Source organism: Physella acuta, unplaced genomic scaffold (genome assembly GCF_028476545.2).
Source record: "Physella acuta isolate Inbredline_101_S28 unplaced genomic scaffold, ASM2847654v3 ptg000760l, whole genome shotgun sequence".
In the NCBI taxonomy this organism is placed as follows: Eukaryota; Metazoa; Mollusca; class Gastropoda; family Physidae; genus Physella; species Physella acuta.
The window spans coordinates 189,834-210,610 of NW_026732278.1; the positions used below are offsets into that span (position 1 = coordinate 189,834).

The 20,777-nt window shown below is 36.2% G+C and overlaps 1 protein-coding gene across 1 annotated transcript; it reads left to right on the plus strand.

Annotated features, from left to right (window-relative positions):
- The first annotated feature begins 278 nt into the window (after nt 1-278).
- Nucleotides 279-11,498, plus strand: LOC131950397 (protein embryonic gonad). The gene is made up of 7 exons (XM_059312513.1): nt 279-414; nt 4,369-4,498; nt 4,615-4,756; nt 5,656-6,617; nt 7,252-7,480; nt 7,689-7,910; nt 8,580-11,498. The coding sequence occupies exons 2-7, from the start codon at nt 4,370-4,372 to the stop codon at nt 8,834-8,836; spliced, it is 1,941 nt and encodes a 646-aa protein (XP_059168496.1). The 5' UTR covers nt 279-414; nt 4,369; the 3' UTR covers nt 8,837-11,498.
- The last annotated feature ends 9,279 nt before the right edge of the window (nt 11,499-20,777 follow it).

Below are 20,777 nucleotides of genomic sequence, written 5' to 3' on the forward strand. Positions count from 1 at the left end.
TATATTATACTATATGATCAAGACCTAAACTAAAACTAAAATTAACTGCTTTTTAAAAAGTTTTAATCAACATTATCAATTTTAATACTGTGATCAGCAGAACATAGATAAGAGATTCTATTGCTGTTTATTTATAGAACAGAGTACTTGAAAGTACCAACTGTAACAATAATATTGACCTAATTTCCAAGGGTGTCCATTTCCTACTGTATTGCAAGGGACATCACTATTTCAGTATTTTTCAGTTACTTCCCTTTCATTGTTTTCTACAAGACAGACAACAAACAGAATGACTAGATCTAAAAAAATCTAGATCTAGATCTAGATCTAGATCTAAATCCACATCTACGAAAAAAATGGATCTACTTCTCTAATTAATTTTGTGTCTTCTAATAACGTCATAATATAGTCTAGGCAAGTATACACTAGACGTTTCTTCTAGATCTAGATCTAAATTAGGCTTGTCGGTATCGGCCGAGATCGCGGTAAAAACATGACCCGAAATCTCCCATTACTTTCTGATACCGGGCGCACGAGATTTAGTTTTGCATACTAATAAGTTTTTAATTTATGGTAATTAATTAAGTTTAAAAGGTCATTTCCTAATGTTAAATGAAAAGTAGAATGGTTTTCCAGTTGTTTTGATGGCTTAGCGATCTGATTGCATGCTGTCTCTGCTTTGGTCTTACCGCGGTATAAAGGTTAACTTCAAATGCTTTAAAAACGCGATTTTTGAAAAGTTTCCATTTAGATAATGAAAGTTTCCAAAGCAGATACATCCCATTTTTATAGAAATGATATTTATTTTTGGATATTTTGACTTTGACATTAGTAAATACTCATTTGAAAGTAGTCACCGTAAGTAGGTCACGTTGCCCCCATTGACTCCAATGTTATATTTCTTCATCCCGATCTGCCGGCTTTTAGTTTTGATACACTAACAACAGTATTCTTATGTAATGTACAAACAAATCTCCTACTTGTTGTTTTAAACATATTTTAATATAGATCTACCTGTCTTTCATTTTTTCAACTCTGGTTCTAGTTTTGCTTGAAGTAAAATTTTGCTGAGTCAGACATAGGTTACCTGTCTGTTGCTAGAATACACTACACTAGCTATGTGCTAACTGTAATTTTAAGTATTCAAGTTCTACTTACCCTTACTTAGTTATATTTATATGCTGAAAATCAGAATTCATACAAAATACACACATAAAAACATTGATCAGATAACTTCAGTTCACTTTTAACAAAATGGCTTAAAGATAGACTCTACTTCACCTGCCCAAAATAATAAGGCAATTATATGCACATTACAGTGTTCAAGTCATTTACTTTAGATTGCTAACTATGTAGTTCTTTCATTCACTGTATTTATATAAAGCATTGCTTTAGAAACTTTTTCATATTTGCGCAGCACAGTTTTATAACAAAATGTCTTAAAGATGGACTCTACTTCACCTGCCCAAAATAATGGGGCAGTTATATGCAGTTATATGCACATTTCAGTGTTCAAGTCATTTACTTTAGATTGCTAACTTTGTAGTTCTTTCATTCACTGTAAAACATTGCTTTAGAAACATTTTCATATTTGCGCAGCACAGTTTTTTTGGGGTTATGGAAGGAAGCCAACACAAAAATATACTTCTGTATTATTTTTATTTATTTCAACAGCATATACAAGTTCTATATATCATTCTAGCTCAACTCTGCAAATATGAACAAAATACAACTGCAAGTAAAATAACTATGCTCAATTTATTCAGGTATACCATGACTTGTCACAATTGGCCAATGCAAAAGCAAGGGCATTACACCCCTCACAAAAAAATTCGCTAAAAAAAAACTATTTGAGCTAGACAGAAAATCTTTTTTGTTTTGTTTTCATATAGTTGAGCTCTACAAGAATATGTAATTTTTATTTTTATATGATGATTAGTGTTTTTTTACCAAAATCCCTATCTAAATCAATGGCACTGTCATTACTCATTGGCACTAGAATCTAGAATCTAGATTCTTTCTAGATTCTAGATCTAGACTAGAGTCTTCACTCTTCAGATCTAGATTCTAGAATTAGTCTGAATTAGTCTAGAATTTCTGTACTAGATCTAGAATTATAGATCTAGAGAGCATCTAGCTCTAGATCTAGATCAAGATTAAAATTCTAGACTCTAGAGTAGTTCTAGATTCTAGACCTCTGACCTAGATCTAGATTTAAAGATTAGATTGATTTTAGGGTAATCCATCGTTTTGGGTACATAATAAAATTGTCCGCGACTAGTAATGTGAAAAACAGGTGACTCCTTAAATTTTAATAATTATTTCACATTTTGATGAGGATTTATGTTTTGGTAATCTATCGTTTTGGGTACGTAAAATCGCCCGCGACTAGTAATGTGAAAAACAGGTGACTCCTTACATTTTAATAATTATTTCACATTTTGAGGAGGATTTATGTTTTAAAAATACAAAAATGTTTCCTTGTTTCATTTATGTACCTGTTTTTAAACAATTGAATTAAAACGTTTCAGTAATAAATGAAGACTAGCGATGTTTCCAACAGATGCTACCATGCTCATTTACTATAGCAGCCATCTTGTTAAAGTTTTATTTTTATAGACTTAACGCGCAAGATTCAGGCGGAAGTCACTCTATTTTACAAATGGCTGCTGTTTATATAGCAAACCTTGCTTGTAGACACTGCTGTTTAAAGTTAATTTCTGGCCTATATTGATATATTTAGCCATTGATTTAGGTTTATTATTCATTTATCTAGTTTTATTTGACACAAACATATCACAATATACTTCTATTACAGCCTTGACAATGAGGTAACGTTTTCGTACATTAATAGCCGCGGGCGATTTTACGTACCCAAAACGATAGATTACCTATGTTTTTTAAAATGGCTGCTGTTTATATAGCGATCTTGCTCGCAGACACTGCCGTTTAAAGTTGATTTCTGTTCTATATTCAATTAGCCATTGATTTAGGTTTATTATTCATTTATCTATAATATTTGACACAAAAATATCACAATATACTTCTATTAAAGCCTTGACAATGAGGCAACATTTTTGTACATTAATAGCCGTGGCGATTAAAATTACGAAGTGACTACCTACTCAGAAATTTTTTTTTCGCCCCAGCGTCTCCATTTGGTTGGCAAAGATAGTTCTGCCCATGCGCAGTGACCTTAATAGCTCTGAGCTAGGGTTAGGGCTAGGGTTAGAGTTCTGCGGTTTATTTATAACCACACGCTTGCGCAGTACCATCGAAAGTCGTAGTTTCTATCAATTGCGCATGTGTATCTTTTTCCGGCTAGAATCGGCCTTAAAATTATCATGCTTTGTTAGCAGTTTTTTGTAATAGATAATCTGTTACATAAAAAATAAACCGGGAGCCATCTCATCTAAACCTTCTTGAATATTCTTTTATAACACTATGAAGGATGGCAACTCGGGATATAGACATGATTTTTAATCCATTTTTAATTACTTAGTTAGGCCTAAACTTTTTAAAATAGAATAGATACTCATAGAAAAAAGAATTGCACACCAAGTGAATGCCAAACAATCTGTGTATAATAGTGTGGAATATTATTAGTACCTAATAAATGCACATGCGTTTTTTTTTAGAAATCGGGAATATCGTAAATTACTACTTCCGGTCAATGGAAATTACTCAAAATTTTACAGAAGGCAGAGAATTAGATCTTTTACTTACATGTGAAATTTCATTTATCTATCTGAAACAGTACTCAAGTTATAGGCTTTTGAAAAATTGGAAGTAGAATAAGTTCCACTTCTGGTTACTGGAAATCACTGAAAAGTTGATACAGAACTACACATTTTGTATAATAATTATTTATGAAATTTCATCAACCTAGCTGTAACGGTACTCAAGTTATAGTGTTCACAGACACATACACACACACAGACATCCGGAGAGAACAGCAAAGCCCAGTTTTTTTCTGACTGGATTATGCATAGAAAGCCGAAATTTTGATAAATTTGCATTTATAATTTTTGCCAGATTAAAATAAGTCCCCTATCATCCGTACATGATGAAGTACTGAGGTGTAAAACATTGAAAACTCAAAATTTCATGTGATTTTTGTGCACGATTAAAATTCTCCCTCTATACTTTATATACGAGAAAGTAAAAAAAATGATAACTTTTTTTGGGTTCTGTTAAATTGTCACTTCTCTTTCATTTAGAACTCCATATATTAAACTTTTTCATCCTAAAATCTAGTTTATTCTTCAATTTTTCTTGCAAAAAATAAAAATTGTTATTTGAATATTATTTAGGCTTAAACAATTTCCACTCTACATGTATTAGTTAGTGTATAAATTATTACTGCAGAATGCGAGGTAAAAAACGTCCCCCAGAGGAAAAGATTGTAAATGTCGCTGGCCCCCTTCCACCATGTCGAGTGTGTGATGAACCAGCTGCAGGTTTTCATTATGGAGTTAACACCTGTGAAGCTTGTAAAGTAAGTTTTTTTCTTTCATTTTATAATAGTACAAGGTTTTAGTGTTGAAGAATGACTGTTTATTTAATGAAATACACTCAAATGAATGAGAATAAATTCTAATACCATCTATACAGGGATTTTTTAGGAGAAGTCTCATACGAAGTGGTGAATATGAGTGCCTAGGCTCAGGAAATTGTGTCATTGGCCCCAATAGAAGGAAAAGTTGCCCAAAATGTAGATATTTAAAGTGTCTGAAAGTTGGCATGTCAAAAGAAGGTTGGTGATAGTAACTACTTTAAAGCTGACTAAATGTTGTTAGTAGGGTGATGGAGGAGAGTGGAGGTTCTCAAATATATCACTCAACTGTATTAAAGACAAATTCCATGGTTTGTCAAGACAATGAGCTCAATATGTTTGAACTCATTCTTTCAATAACATAGACAAAATATGATTGATGTTGACACATGGGACTACACTTTCACAACCAATAACAACTTTAAAACTGATATAATTAAGTTCCCTTTTAAACCTGACAGTTAATGAGTAGAGTTCACCTGTTACTGTGAACTTGACATATGTAGGTATAGTGAATTCCCCAGCCATTTTTACTTTCCCAAAATGTGAGTCAGGTACCCATCAGAGTTGGGTTGACTTGAACCCAGATTCAAACTCATGACTTACAGGTTGGCAGTAGTATGCTCTGCTATTTAACCACACCATAAGACACATAGGGCTACACTTGATTTAACCAAAGACAAACTTTACAACTGTCAAAAAGAGACATAAGCAGGGGACCACTTTTCCTGTGATATCCCTGATTTCCAGATTCAAGAATCATATGTTCTATGATAAGCTTACACTTGATACATTCAGTGACAAATATACAATGGCCAATAAGGCTTTCTATATGCAGCAAGGTCCAGCTGGAACCTTCAGTATTTCCTTACCCTTACACACAGGAGACAACTCACATCCTTCTATTTGACAGCCTCAAGTTTGTCAATCTATGGTCCTAGACAAATATTTCTCAAATCTTGATGATCCTGCCTCTTTATAATTATAGGCCAATATATATTTACAATGAAATTTAGTTTCAGGATAACTCATTTTTAAAATGTATTTTTTAACCAGTGTAAAATGCTGATTTTTAAAACCGCCATTTTAATACTTTTCAGCTATAAAAACAGGGCGATACACATACATGAAAAGAACCCAAGACACACTAGAAATAAAATTACTAGAAAAGTCAAAGGACTCAACAAGTCTTGAGCCAGCCCACTCACCAATGGATTACAGCGACATCTCTTCAGCGAGCTTCAAGGGGGAGCTGTACTCACCAGAGACAACCAATGCCTCAAGTCAGGACAGCTCAGCCCCAACAAAGTTTGTTGAGAAACCAGCAGCCAACACATCTCAGTCTTTGATCACTAACCAACTGACATTGGCAGAAATGTCATATCTGTCCTGCTCACCCTCATCTTCCTCCTCTTTCAATGACACAAGTCCTCTTGTGTTTGCACAAAACTATGACAGCCAGAGAGAAGAAAGTGAAACAGCTGCACAAAGCAACTTTAGCCCAGCTCCCTCCGTCCCTTCACACCCAGGCACATCTGCTTCTTCTCCTCACTGTGTCACCTCACCTGAACTAAGCTCAAACAGAAGGCCATGTCAGACCAAACCTTCTACAAGTTTATTTCACTGTACAGAATCTGTGGTGTCACAGAAAACAGAATCTATGACAAGTTTGTTACAGCATAGTGAACCTTTGACACGGTTACCTCAGCAAAGTGAACCTATGACAAGTTTGCTACAGCATAGTGAACCTCAGCATGGTGAATCTATTACACGATTACCTCGGCATAGTGAACCTATGACAAGTTTGTCCCAGCATAGTGAACCTATGACAAGTTTGTCCCAGCATAGTGAACCTATGACAAGTTTGCCTAAGCACACAGAACCTGCATCAAGCCTGTCCCAGCTTCTGCTGGTTGGTGAACCCCAGAACACCTGGGAGAACTACACAGAGGGAGAGCTGGATGAGCTGATCAATGTGCTGGTCACTGGCCACCAGCAGACAATCACTGACTCTAATAGCATACCTTATGAGTTTATACAGGAGAAGATTAAGGAATGCAAGGTAATGGAAGTCAAAATTATTTCTTAATTACTACCAAAAATTTAGTGAATTAGTTTATTTGGAGTAGGTACTAATCTTGTATGCACAAATGCAAATTCAATAATTCACCAGTATTTAAAAAAAAATTATTTAATGCGGGAAAACTACAATAGATATTTTAAGCTACAAAATTTAATTGAATGGACTTTAAATGTTACTATCAAATATTTTTCTTATAGAAAATACTGTAGGAAATAAAATTGATTGAAGTTTTCTAAAGCACAAGATTGCTACAAAGATGCTTGTGTTGGACTCTTAGTTCTGATTTTAGTTTTCTACTAAACCATAAGAATAGATGGTCACATTTTTCAGGGTAAAAAACCCCTACTGTGAGATATTCTAAGAGCATAAGCTTTTGCATTACAGCTTTAGGCTTATGGATTTCTTTGCCCTTTTATACAGACATATATAAGTTAGCCAGAAGCAGACAAATGCCTCAAAATCCTTGAGTGTAAATATACCTGTTGATGTTATGCAATCATTCAATTTATTTTTATTGCATCCTTATTAGATAAGTAATTAGCAATTGCATCTTCATTTAAATCTTCTTATCAGGCAATTAACATCAAAGTGTAACTTGAGCTTCTAATTACAGGAAAAATGCCAGCTTCAGACAGAAATATTTGGGCACATGGGTAGAATCGATGTGGAGGAACATGACAGGATCTACAGGTCCACTGGTATAGATGTGGATGGCCGCATCGATGACCTGAACTACTGCTCCAACAAGGTGGACACTGACATCAGGCAGCTGATTGCCTTCATGAAACTTATCCCAGGCTTCAAGACAATCACAGTCTCTGACCAAACTGTTCTCGTCAAAGGTAAGCTGTTGTTTCAGACTTCAAAAGTCTTCTAGCTTTAGACAGTTCATAACCTTGAGATAGAAATGTCTTGTTAAACCTGCCTAGCTTTATTTTTTGTACCACAAAAAAACAATTTTCATTGTATAACACTATTTTAAATTTAAATTATAATTGAGTGTGAGAATGAAACATCTTATCCACTAACTGATGTGGTTTGAATGTCCAGCCTGCATCTACGAGCTGTTTCTGTTTGGCTACTTCCGAGGGTACAACAGGGAGGAGAAGATAGCAGTGGAGGAACACAGGACATACTGCATTCACCAGTTGGAGACCTTCTATACCAGGGACCTGATTGACAAAATCTTTCAAATCACTGACCAGATGCAGAAGATCAATTTAACTTTTGAAATGATTGTCATTCTGAAAGCAGCATGCATTTTCTTTCCAGGTAGATAAGGAAAATGTTTTTTTGTATGGATTGTTTTAAAGAGTTTGTGAAATAGTGGGATTGTGGATTGGACATTTAAAAAAAATTCTATTTTAGTCAAAGCATAATCAGGTATTAAAATAATTGGATAGTTTGTAAGTAAGAATTTTGAGTTAAAAGGTCACTTTGTTTAAAAGGAATGGTATGTTGCAGATTAGAAAATAATAGTAAAAAAAACAAGTTGGCTAACTCTAACTCTAGATTTTTTTTACATTAATAAGCAAAGAAAGAAATTTTCTTAATTTAAATTATGTGCTAAATTTAAAAAAATAAAAGACAGCAGTAAAGAAAATATGATATACTTAAAAGCAAATAAATTGCACTACTTCTGCTGGGAAGTTATCTCCCTTGAACCACAGTATTTCAAATGAACAGTTTATTTTTCATGACTATTTTTTTGCTGATTGGAAATATTGAAAACAATCTTTGCTTTTTATTACCCTCTGTTTTAAAAAATTCAAATAAGTTATTTCCTTTCCTCCCTAGGCCAGGGCTGAGCGTTTAATTATGACATAGAGAGGCTACTTGTATTTATTCTTCTAATGTGTGAATAGATCTATTCAGTGATGTAGCTTTTATCTATTCCAATATATTAAGCCCTCCCTTTTAATAAATCTTTAAAATCCTCAGACAGAGTGACAGTCTCTAGAAATGACATCATTGAGAGGATTCACTTGAAGCTTGTGCAGTGTCTGCTGCTGCTGCTGCGTCGACACTTTGCAGAAAACTACTGCAAGGTGTTTGCTCAGATCATCGCCCTGCTGACCTCGCTGCGCTCAATAGATTATGAGTGCAGGAAGTTGTGGGCCCAGATGGGGCTGGACAGGTACCCTGAGGTCTCTAACAAACCTATACTGGCTGAACTCTTTCGAGGGAACTTCACGTAGCTTAAAGGAAATATATTGTATAACATTCTTCAGTACCCGGTTTGTAAATCATATTTAAATATCTATTGAAAATATATGTTATGTACAGTCTATAATTACCTACACCAACTAATGCAGTTTAAAAAATTGTCAGGATATTTAAGGCTCTTTCAATAATGTTGCTAAATTGTAACTATGACTCAGTCACTTCTAATCCTGACACTCACAAAATGGTGAAAAAAATTGCTGTAAAAACATGCTGTGTATTGTATTGCTGGGTCTCTGTAATAGCAGTTGTGGATAAAAAAGATATATAGACACAATTGAAAACCTTTTTAGTGGAGTTTCTTCACTAGAGCTCTGTTGGCTATTTCACTGTACATATAGTTTCTTTTGTTGTTCAATCAATTTTAAATAACTTACCCAGAGTTGATTTGATCTAAATTAAACAGAAGCTTATGTTATTATTTGACACTGTTGTATTTTAAAGGCAGCTATGTGTGTTTTTATGTCATGATTTTTTTGTTAACTAGAGTCACATGGCAGGTTGGATCTCTACATGAAGTTAAGTACAAACAGTACAGACATTTTTCAAGAAAAAACACTCACATGCTAGAAAATTAAATCTTCATTTATTTTACATTGAAAAAAATTAAACATTAGAATAATGTTTTGAAAATTTGTTTGGAAAATAAATGTTAACATTTATGATGGTTTCTTGAATTGGGGCTCTGTACTCCTCAAAGAACTGGCATGTAAAATTATAACCTTCAGATTTTATTATTAAAATAATTGATTAGAGATACATTTACAAAGACAGGGTTGTAAGTGATAGTTTTTTAAAGCATAAAGACATTTTAAAAAACAATATTTACCCTTTACTTGAATACTTGATTTCAGGTTTAAACTATTTATTTAAGTGAATGCTAAACAAAAGTTTAAAAATTTCCTTTCTTATGGCTGCACAACTTTCTCTTCTGTTTGTACAGTTCTTGTTGTCTAATACAAGCATAGTAACTGCCTCATTGTCCCTTTTTTAAAAGTAGGTAACTTCCTTGGTCTGTGATTTGAAAGGTGTAATCTGGTTGGTACATTTCTTTGAAACCTGTGATCTGATTGGTGCATTAATTTGAAAGCTGTGATTTATTCAAGTGGAGCATAACAGTTCTTATATTGTTGATATTGTTGACATAATACAATTTCTATTTTTTCTGGTAACAGTTAATATTTGTCACAGATATATGCACATTTTCTGAAAAATATTTAATATTTTTTATACTTTTGATGAAGTGTCCTTGTACATTAAAATATTGTTTTGCCTGCTTACTCCTATTTATACAATTGTATATGAATATTTTTTTCTGACAAAGACTTTTGGTTGATACATGTTTTTTCCCCCTGAGATTAACCACTATTTGATTTCTATTTATTTTTGTACCTTCAGATTATAACCACCATAATGCAGCTTCCATTGTTTTACTTTAATCAGTTTTCTATCTGGCTTTAGAAATATGCCATATATCATGTGTTATTAGAATATATTGTACATTATGATAATAATTTAATGTGTCTCAGAAATCCTTTGTTGCTTATACATATGATAAAAAATGTATAGTTCTTTGCCAAACATTCCACATCAGGTTTAATTTCAATACCCTATTATGTGATATCTTCTTATGTATACCACTATTCATGAGTAACCAGCTGGTTGAATTGAGGTTGATTGAAGGAACAGATCATCAACTATCTCAGAATGATTTTTAAATAATTTGTTTTGCTCAGTTTGAAATGTTTCTATTTCAGCTTTAAGAGATGAGGTCACAAAGGTAAAAAAAAACCCACTTTATTTTATAATAGTGGGAATTTGAGTTGCATGTTATAATGTAATTATAATATTTTAAATAACAAATCAACAAATCATGACAACATCATTTCATTTTGTATTGTGACATCAGTGATGTCAGAGATGTTTTAGCACTTGTTCCAGTTTCATTTACATTTAACCTTGGTTTTTGTTACCTGTTTTTGTACCAGTTACCTTGGTTTATGTTACCTGTTTTTGTACCAGTTACCTTGGTTTATGTTACCTGTTTTTGTACCAGTTACTTTGGTTTTTGTTACCTGTTTTTGTACCAGTTACCTTGGTTTTTGTACCAGTTACCTTGGTTTTTGTTACCTGTTTTTGTACCAGTTACTCTGGTTTTTGTTACCTGTTTTTTGTACCAATTACCTTGGTTTTCGTTACCTGTTTTTGTACCAGTTACCTTGGTTTTTGTTACCTTTTTTTGTACCAGTTTTTGCTATCTGATAAGATAATTTGTGCTTCATTCTGTTTTTATATCACAATGCCATTAACATATAAATAATTTTATGCTAAGACGCAACCAATTTGTGTTTAGTTTATATTTACAGATGGTATATTGCATAATTTAAACAAAGATATAAAAAAAAAATTATTCGTGATTTGTTGTTTACAAATATTGATAGTTTTTTTTACTAATTATATTTTATTGATTTCCAAAAAAATTAATTTCTTTGCTTAAAATCATATAAAGATTAGAAAATATATCACCTAGTTGAGAAAATAGTTAAACATTTTATTATATTTCTACCACACAAAATGAAGTTAAGGCAAACCTCCTATACCAACAGCAGCTAAATCATTAAAGTATTTATATATTTATTTGGCAAGACTTACATTTCTTTTTGGTGTCTTGTGCATTATTTGTTCTGTGGGCTGTATACAGGATGTTGTCTGCTACATGATGTTGTCTGCTACACGATATTGTTGTCTGCTACATGATGTTGTCTGCTACAGGATGTTGTTGTCTGCTACATGATGTCTGCTACATGATGTCTGCTAAAGGATGTTGTCTGCTACATGATGTTGTCTGCTACAGGATGTTGTTGTCTGCTACAGGATGTTGTCTGCTACAGGATGTTGTTGTCTGCTACATGATGTTGTTGTCTGCTACTTGATGTTATCTGCTACAGGTTGTTGTCTGCTACATGATGTTATCTGCTACATGATGTTGTCTGCTACATGATGTCTGCTACATGATGTTGTCTGCTACATGATGATGTCTGCTACATGATGTTGTCTGCTACATGATGTTGCTGTCTGCTACAGGATGTTGTCTGCTACATGATGTTGTCTGCTACATGATGTTGTTGTCTGCTACAGGATGTTGTCTGCTACATGATGTTGTTGTCTGCTACATGATGTTGTTGTCTGCTACAGGACGTTGTCTGCTACAGGATGATGTTGTCTCCTACATGATGTTGTCTGCTACATGATGTTGTTGTCTGCTACATAATGTTGTCTGCTACATGATGTTGTTGTCTGCTACATGATGTTGTTGTCTGCTACATGATGTTGTCTGCTATAGGATGGTCTGCTACATGATGTTGTTGTCTGCTAGAGGATGTTGTCTGCTACATGATGTTGTCTGCTACAGGATGATGTCTGCTACATGATGTTGTTGTCTGCTAGAGGATGTTGTCTGCTACATGATGTTGTTTTCTGCTAGAGGATGATGTCTGCTACATGATGTTGTTGTCTGCTACAGGATGATGTCTGCTACATGATGTTGTTGTCTGCTACAGGATGTTGTCTGCTACAGGATGTTGTTGTCTGCTACAGGATGTTGTCTGCTACATGATGTTGTTGTCTGCTACAGGATGTTGTCTGCTACAGGATGTTGTTGTCTGCTACAGGATGTTGTCTGCTACAGGATGTTGTCTGCTACATGATGTTGTCTGCTACATGATGTCTGCTACATGATGTTGTCTGCTACATGATGATGTCTGCTACATGATGTTGTCTGCTACATGATGTTGCTGTCTGCTACAGGATGTTGTCTGCTACAGGATGTTGTTGTCTGCTACATGATGTTGTTGTCTGCTACATGATGTTGTTGTCTGCTACATGATGTTGTCTGCTACATGTTGTTGTCTGCTACATGATGTTATCTGCTACATGATGTTGTCTGCTACATGATGTTGTCTGCTACATGATGTCTGCTACATGATGTTGTCTGCTACATGATGATGTCTGCTACATGATGTTGTCTGCTACATGATGTTGCTGTCTGCTACAGGATGTTGTCTGCTACATGATGTTGTCTGCTACATGATGTTGTTGTCTGCTACAGGATGTTGTCTGCTACATGATGTTGTTGTCTGCTACATGATGTTGTTGTCTGCTACAGGACGTTGTCTGCTACAGGATGATGTTGTCTCCTACATGATGTTGTCTGCTACATGATGTTGTTGTCTGCTACATAATGTTGTCTGCTACATGATGTTGTTGTCTGCTACATGATGTTGTTGTCTGCTACATGATGTTGTCTGCTATAGGATGATGTCTGCTACATGATGTTGTTGTCTGCTAGAGGATGTTGTCTGCTACATGATGTTGTTTTCTGCTAGAGGATGATGTCTGCTACATGATGTTGTCTGCTACAGGATGATGTCTGCTACATGATGTTGTTGTCTGCTACAGGATGTTGTCTGCTACAGGATGTTGTTGTCTGCTACAGGATGTTGTCTGCTACAGGATGTTGTTGTCTGCTACATGATGTTGTCTGCTATAGGATGTTGTTGTCTGCTACATGATGTTGTTGTCTGCTATAGGATGTTGTCTGCTACATGATGTTGTCTGCTACAGGATGTTGTCTGCTATAGGATGTTGTCTGCCACATGATGTCTGCTACAGGATGTTGTCTGCTACATGATGTTGTTGTCTGCTACAGGATGTTGTCTGCTACATGATGTTGTTGTCTGCTACATGATGTCTGCTACATAATGTTGTTGTCTGCTATAGGATGTTGTTGTCTGCTACATGATGTTGTCTGCTACATGTTGTTGTCTGCTACAGGATGTTGTCTGCTACATGATGTTGTTGTCTGCTATAGGATGATGTCTGCTACATGATGTTGTTGTCTGCTACAGGATGTTGTCTGCTACATGATGTCTGCTACATGATGTTGTTGTCTGCTACAGGATGATGTTGTCTGCTACATGATGTTGTTGTCTGCTACATGATGTTGTCTGCTACATGTTGTTGTCTGCTACAGGATGTTGTCTGCTACATGATGTTGTTGTCTGCTATAGGATGATGTCTGCTACATGATGTTGTTGTCTGCTACAGGATGTTGTCTGCTACAGGATGGTGTTGTCTGCTACAGGATGTTGTCTGCTACAGGATGTTGTTGTCTGCTACATGATGTTGTTGTCTGCTATAGGATGTTGTTGTCTGCTACATGATGTTGTTGTCTGCTATAGGATGTTGTCTGCTACATGATGTTGTCTGCTACAGGATGTTGTCTGCTATAGGATGTTGTCTGCTACATGATGTCTGCTACAGGATGTTGTCTGCTACATGATGTTGTTGTCTGCTACATGATGTTGTTGTCTGCTACAGGATGTTGTTGTCTGCTACATGTTGTCTGCTACAGGATGTTGTCTGCTACAGGATGTTGTCTGCTATAGGATGATGTCTGCTACATGATGTTGTCTGCTACAGGATGTTGTCTGCTACATGATGTTGTCTGCTATAGGATGTTGTTGTCTGCTACAGTATGATGTCTGCTACATGATGTTGTCTGCTACAGGATGTTGACTGCTACATGATGTTGACTAGTGTTTTTTTGCTAGTGATAGTTTGTGTTGTCTTTTGGTTTGCATTAGCTGCAGATGGTGTTGGTTATTTATAGAATGATTTAACAGAAAGCACGTGACGTCAGCTTTCACAATACACAACTGTACTCACATGTACTGCACTGTTCAAGAAAAATACAACTTGAGTGTATTTACATGTTGCATTTTAACGCATTTTATGCGTCAATTATGACGTCATACGAAACGGCTGACATTTTGTAAGCTCTTGCGTGCTCTAATCAGGTTAGCTAACTCGCGGTAAATGCGCAATAATCTAAATTAGCTATCATTACGCTTTCTAACACCCCTCAAGCCTGTGATAATATTCAAGAGTTCACCCCCGCAATTTGATGGGAAGTCACTGGGCTTCCATTTTTGTCAGGCTGAAATGTCATAAGACCCAATCCACATCTCCACCTTTGTGATTCAACAAATGTATGTCTTGACGTGATTTCTTTACAATTTGGGTTGGGGAAAAACTGTTTTCACTGTTAAATTGATGTCATTCTACCTTGCATGGCCTGCCTTCAACCCCCAACCCTTCTCCCTCAACACTACTTTATCACTAGGCGAATTCTTTGGCTTCTCCCAGTTGCCATTTTGTTGAAACATTTCGTGACCCTGGGGCAATTGTGGTTTTTTTTAAATTGTGTGTGTGTGTGGGGGGGGGGGGGCTGACCGTGACGATAAGCTACGCGGGGTGGGGTGCCCCTGCATGCTGTTAATGAAAAATAAATTCAATAACAATTCTGTTGATAAATATTATCTGTTGACAAAGTTTATTCAGTTGAAACATTTTTAAAAATGAGCTCAAAAAATCTCCAGGCCTGAAGTATACAAACTTCTCATGCATGTGAAGTGAGTGAACAATACAAATCAATAACATCTCGGAACGGAACTTGCACCCCCCCCTATATATTATGTAGGCCAATGTGTAAAATCAACGTATGTCGTCACAGTCTGTTTTTCCATTAATTCTTGAAAAACAGGGCGCAACTCTGAATGGACAGGATTTACCGCCTTCATTGAAGAAGAGCGCTAGTGTCAAAACTGATGAATAAAAATAAATAAAGATTTTATTTAGTTTTATTTCGATTAAAAAATTACAGCAAAACCCTAGGGAAATCCTTTAATAGGCACTGATCATTCAATAGCCACAGCTAGGATGTGCAACAGAGCTCAACAATGTATAATAATCTAGACATGGCTCCTGTATGTAGACTGGAGTCCTGTATGTATTGTAGGCTCCAGAATGTAGACATGGCTCCTGTATGTAGACTGGGCTCATGTATGTATTATAGGCTCCAGAATGTAGACAGGGCTCCTGTATGTATTATAGACTCCAGAATGTAGACAGGGCTCCTGTATGTATAAAAGGCTCCAGTATACAGACATGGCTCCCGTATGTTTAACGAGGCTCCATTATGTAGACTGCATCAGGGCTAACGTGTATATACGACAGGGGTTTGTATAAAGCAAGGCTAAAGTTTGTACAAAAGGCCTCTATACCTTACAACAGTGCTTGGTATTAAACACACCATGACACCACTGCTCCAGTAGTTACAGCAGGGCTCTGGTATGGCTAAAGTTGCTACAGTCCAGGGTGTAATGGCTAGTTGCTACAGTCCAGGGTGCTATGACTAAAGTTGCTACATTCCAATAGCTGTGTTCTTAAAAAATGTACCAGCTGACGACGATTTTTGTTTACTGCAGTGGCTAGTGCTAGTAAAAGTTACTCAAATCTGCAAAAGTCTCCGCTTATCCACTGTGCTACTTTAAGTTAATAATTTTAACTTACTAACTCTCAACCCTGTAAAACACCAAAAAACAAACAAACAAAAGTTGAGGCTAGAAACTACACCTGCCAAGAAAAGACACCCCCCCTCCCCTTCAGCCCCATTGCTCGCCCTAAATTCCTTTTTTTTCCATTTTGTAGGTAAATACGTACCTACGTAGTACTAATAGTACTAGAAAGTTTTTATTTTAAAAATGCTACATTGTTAAAAAAAACGAAAACAAAACAATTCATTTAACACTCATCATTTGCAACAAACATCAGTCATCTCCCTTTACAGCAGAACCAGGCAGAGAATAATAGAGTGAACATTGATTGTTCATATGCCGATTGGACTATTTCAAGATTAGTAGTAGATATTTTTTTTTAGAATATCCTGTTTTTGCTTGTTGATCAAGATGAGCTTTAAATTTCTACCTTCTTCTAATTTTTCACTTTCTCGTACATACGAAGTATAGAGAAAGTCTTGTAATCGTGCAAAAAAAAAATAAAAAAATCGAGATTTGTAAATCGAGATTTTTACAAATCTCGACGTTTTACACCTCACTGATACGGAAAAACATAATTTTGCAATCTTGTCCGTGTGTCTGTCTGTCTGTGTGTAAACACGATAACTTGAGTATCGTTACAGCTAGGTTGATGAAATTCCATATAAAAGTATTTTATCAAAATCGTAGATCCTGATCAACTTTTGAGCGATTTCTTTCAGATAACCGGAAGTGGTACTTTTTCTACTTTGAATTTTTCAAAAGCCTATAACTTGAGTACTATTTCAGATAGATAAATGAAATTTCACATGTAAGTAAAAGATCTAATTCTCTACCTTCTGTCAAATTTTGAGTAATTTCCGTTGACCGGAAGTACTAATTTACGCTATTTCCGATTTCTCAAAAAACGCATGTAAATTTATAAAGTACTAATAATATTGCGCACTATTATGCACATTTTGTTTTGGCGTTCGCTTGGTGCGCAATTCTTTTTTCTATGAGATTCTATTCTATTTTAAAAAGTTTAAGTAATTAAAAATCATGTCTATATTCCGAGTTATATAAGAATATTCGAGAAAGTTTAGGGGAGATCACTCCCGGTTTATTTTCTGTTTGCTACTTGCCAAAAGTTTTATTGGAATTATTCCATAGAAATAATCAGATCTGCTTAAACGGGCACACAAACAATGCCGACAAGAATAGTTTTCAATGAGGCTTATTCATCAACAAAAACATTTCTTTGAGAAACTTTTTTTTAAACTCGATTTATCGTTTGCTGCACTTTGAGTCTCTATCGTGAAGCCTTGTTGTCAGCGTTGTGCAAAACTCGTCCATTTCTGCAACTTGAATGGCCACTTTGGGGACGTGTTTATGGGCGAGGTTTATTACAAGAATCAGAAGCAGCCCCGAAGCAGATATTTCTATGTGTGTATGTTTATAAAATAGAGGTGTGTGTATGTTTTAAGGCGAGTCGCCGCAATAAAAAAAAAAGAAAGGAATTGTGTAAACGAAAGAACGTATTTTCCTTTGAGCTGTGCTCATTAGAAAACCCTTAGGCGTGCCCATGTCTATGCTAGTGCGGTCAGTACATTGAAAGAGGTAAACAAAGTTTGGTGCGATAACACTAAGCTTAACACACCTGGGGGGAAATTTTCCAGGTTTATCATTATGGCAGGATTTTCTAGCAGTAAATCAGTGGTTGTCTTCCCATGTTGTTCAGTGGTTGTCTGCCCATGTTGTTCAGTGGTTGTCTGCCCATGTTGTTCAGTGGTTGTCTGCCTATGTTGTTCTGTGGTTGTCTGCCCATGTTGTTCAGTGGTTGTCTGCCCATGTTGTTCAGTGGTTGTCTGCCCATGTTGTTCTTTGGTTGTCTGCCCATGTTGTAAAATTGCACTTGGGTCATAGATGTTTTCCTATGGTGACAGATTTGTGTTTTTTGTGGTGATAGACTTGTGTTCGTGTGGTGATAGACTTGTGTTCGTGTGGTGCTAGACTTGTGTTTGTGTGGTGCTAGAGTGTGGTGCTAGACTTGTGTTCGTGTGGCGATAGACTTGTGTTCGTGTGGTGCTAGACTTGTGTTCGTGTGGCGATAGACTTGTGTTCGTGTGGTGATAGACTTGTGTTCGTGTGGTGCTAGACTTGTGTTCGTGTGGCGATAGACTTGTGTTCGTGTGGTGATAGACTTGTGTTCGTGTGGAGATAGAGTGTGGTGATAGACTTGTGTTCGTGTGGAGATAGACTTGTGTTCGTGTGGTGCTAGACTTGTGTTCGTGTGGCGATAGACTTGTGTTCGTGTGGCGATAGACTTGTGTTTGTGTGGAGATAGAGTGTGGTGATAGACTTGTGTTCGTGTGGTGCTAGACTTGTGTTCGTGTGGTGATAGACGTGTGTTCGTGTGGTGATAGACTTGTGTTCGTGTGGTGATAGAGTGTGGTGCTAGACTTGTGTTCGTGTGGTGATAGACTTGTGTTCGTGTGGCGATAGAGTGTGGTGATAGACTTGTGTTCATGTGGTGATAGACTTGTGTTCGTGTGGTGATAGAGTGTGGTGATAGACTTGTGTTCGTGTGGTGATAGAGTGTGGAGATAGACTTGTGTTCGTGTGGAGATAGACTTGTGTTCGTGTGGAGATAGACTTGTGTTCGTGTGGTGATAGACTTATTTTCGTGTGGTGATAGAGTGTGGTGATAGACTTGTGTTCGTGTGGTGATAGACTTATTTTCGTGTGGTGATAGAGTGTGGTGATAGACTTGTGTTCGTGTGGTGATAGACTTATTTTCGTGTGGTGATAGAGTGTGGTGATAGACTTGTGTTCGTGTGGCGATAGACTTGTGTTTGTGTGGAGATAGACTTGTGTTTGTGTGGTGATAGACTTGTGTTCGTGTGGTGATAGACTTATTTTCGTGTGGTGATAGAGTGTGGTGCTAGACTTGTGTTCGTGTGGCGATAGACTTGTGTTTGTGTGGAGATAGAGTGTGGTGATAGACTTGTGTTCGTGTGGTGATAGACTTGTGTTCGTGTGGTGATAGACTTGTGTTCGTGTGGTGAAAGACTTGTGTTCGTGTGGTGATAGACTTGTGTTCGTGTTGTGACAGACTTGTGTTCGTGTGGAGATAGACTTGTGTTCGTGTGGTGTTCATGTATGCCAATGACGATCTGTGCCAAGTGATGTCTGATTACCATATGGCCAGACATAGCGTTATCAGCCAAACATTCACCTGCTGAAATGTTATGATTTATCTACAAATCCTATGATTATATTTGTAATAAGGTAATAGTTTAGTCGGTATTATAATTACAATAGCATTATTCTTGACGTGGAACATATGTGTAATAAGATTATTTTTATCCTGATTATTTTTATAAACTGTATTAGGACAGCAAGTAATGACTTTCTAAACCCTCCCTCACGAAACATTTTGCGCATTTCTTGGCAATGGGGACCGCCTTGACTGTAGATAACATATCATCACAATATCTTTGGGGTCTAGGACCTTTCCATCAATAAGTAGGAATATATTTCATACTGTCTTTAAACAGATATGAGTCCGAAACATGCCGGTTCATATTGACGTATCAAATGTAATTTCATTAATAAAAAGTTATTTAATCGCTTCCGACTTACACGTGCGTGTGTGTGTGGGGAGGTAATGCTTATGAGTAGAGGGAGGGGGGTGGTGGCTGGAGTCTGTTTTTCCTTCAATATGTAGGGTATATTAATCCACATGTATATATATATATATATATATATATATATATATATATATATATATATATATATATATATATATATATGTCTAATGTATCTAAATAGGCGACAACAATAAGTCTCTATAAAAATAAATATATCATCGTTCATAACTAATACCAAAATGCATGAAAGGGATACAGCAAAGCTACTACATACGCTACTATTGTAGAGACCTAATGCTTAGACCAGGGGTCTCCAAACTTTTCAGTCCGAGGGCCGCATTAACTATTAAATTTCAGTTCGGGGGCCAGTTTCTTCCACGTATGTCTTTGATTTTTCTGGGCAAAGTTCCTCAGCCATCACAAACAAAAGATTTTTCCTTGGACAAAAAGATCTCCGCGGGCCGGATGAGAGGACTTCGCGGGCCGCATCCGGCCCGCGGGCCGTAGTTTGGAGACCCCTGGCTTAGACCATAAATATGCAATATTAGCAGCCCAATTTTTTCATACTGATAACACAGAATGTAAACTGGTTTTTATTAAGTAGTGTTAAGTAATTTTGTTTAAATACGTTTTAAATTTATTTTAGTTTAAACTGAGTGTGTCCAGTTTAATATTTAATTTTTTTTTAATGTGTCCAGTTTAGAGATGACTGAAGCATTACATGAAACGGGTGCAACGTTATTTCTAATTTGACTAGCGAGGTTTGTCTGGTATGTGGCACTGGCTCGTGTCAGCTTCAAGTCGTCACTGACAGCAGTCCTTACAATGTGACACTGACAATATTGTCAGGATAAATGTCACTGCCACCAGCCCTTACAATATGACAC

Excerpts from the sequence above, each read along its gene's own strand:
- LOC131950397 (XM_059312513.1), top strand. The coding sequence starts at position 4,370 with ATGCGAGGTAAAAAACGTCCCCCAGAGGAAAAGATTGTAAATGTCGCT. Across the intron at positions 4,499-4,614 it reads ACACCTGTGAAGCTTGTAAA|GGATTTTTTAGGAGAAGTCT; the intron begins GTAAGTTTTTTT and ends CCATCTATACAG. Across the intron at positions 4,757-5,655 it reads AGTTGGCATGTCAAAAGAAG|CTATAAAAACAGGGCGATAC; the intron begins GTTGGTGATAGT and ends AATACTTTTCAG.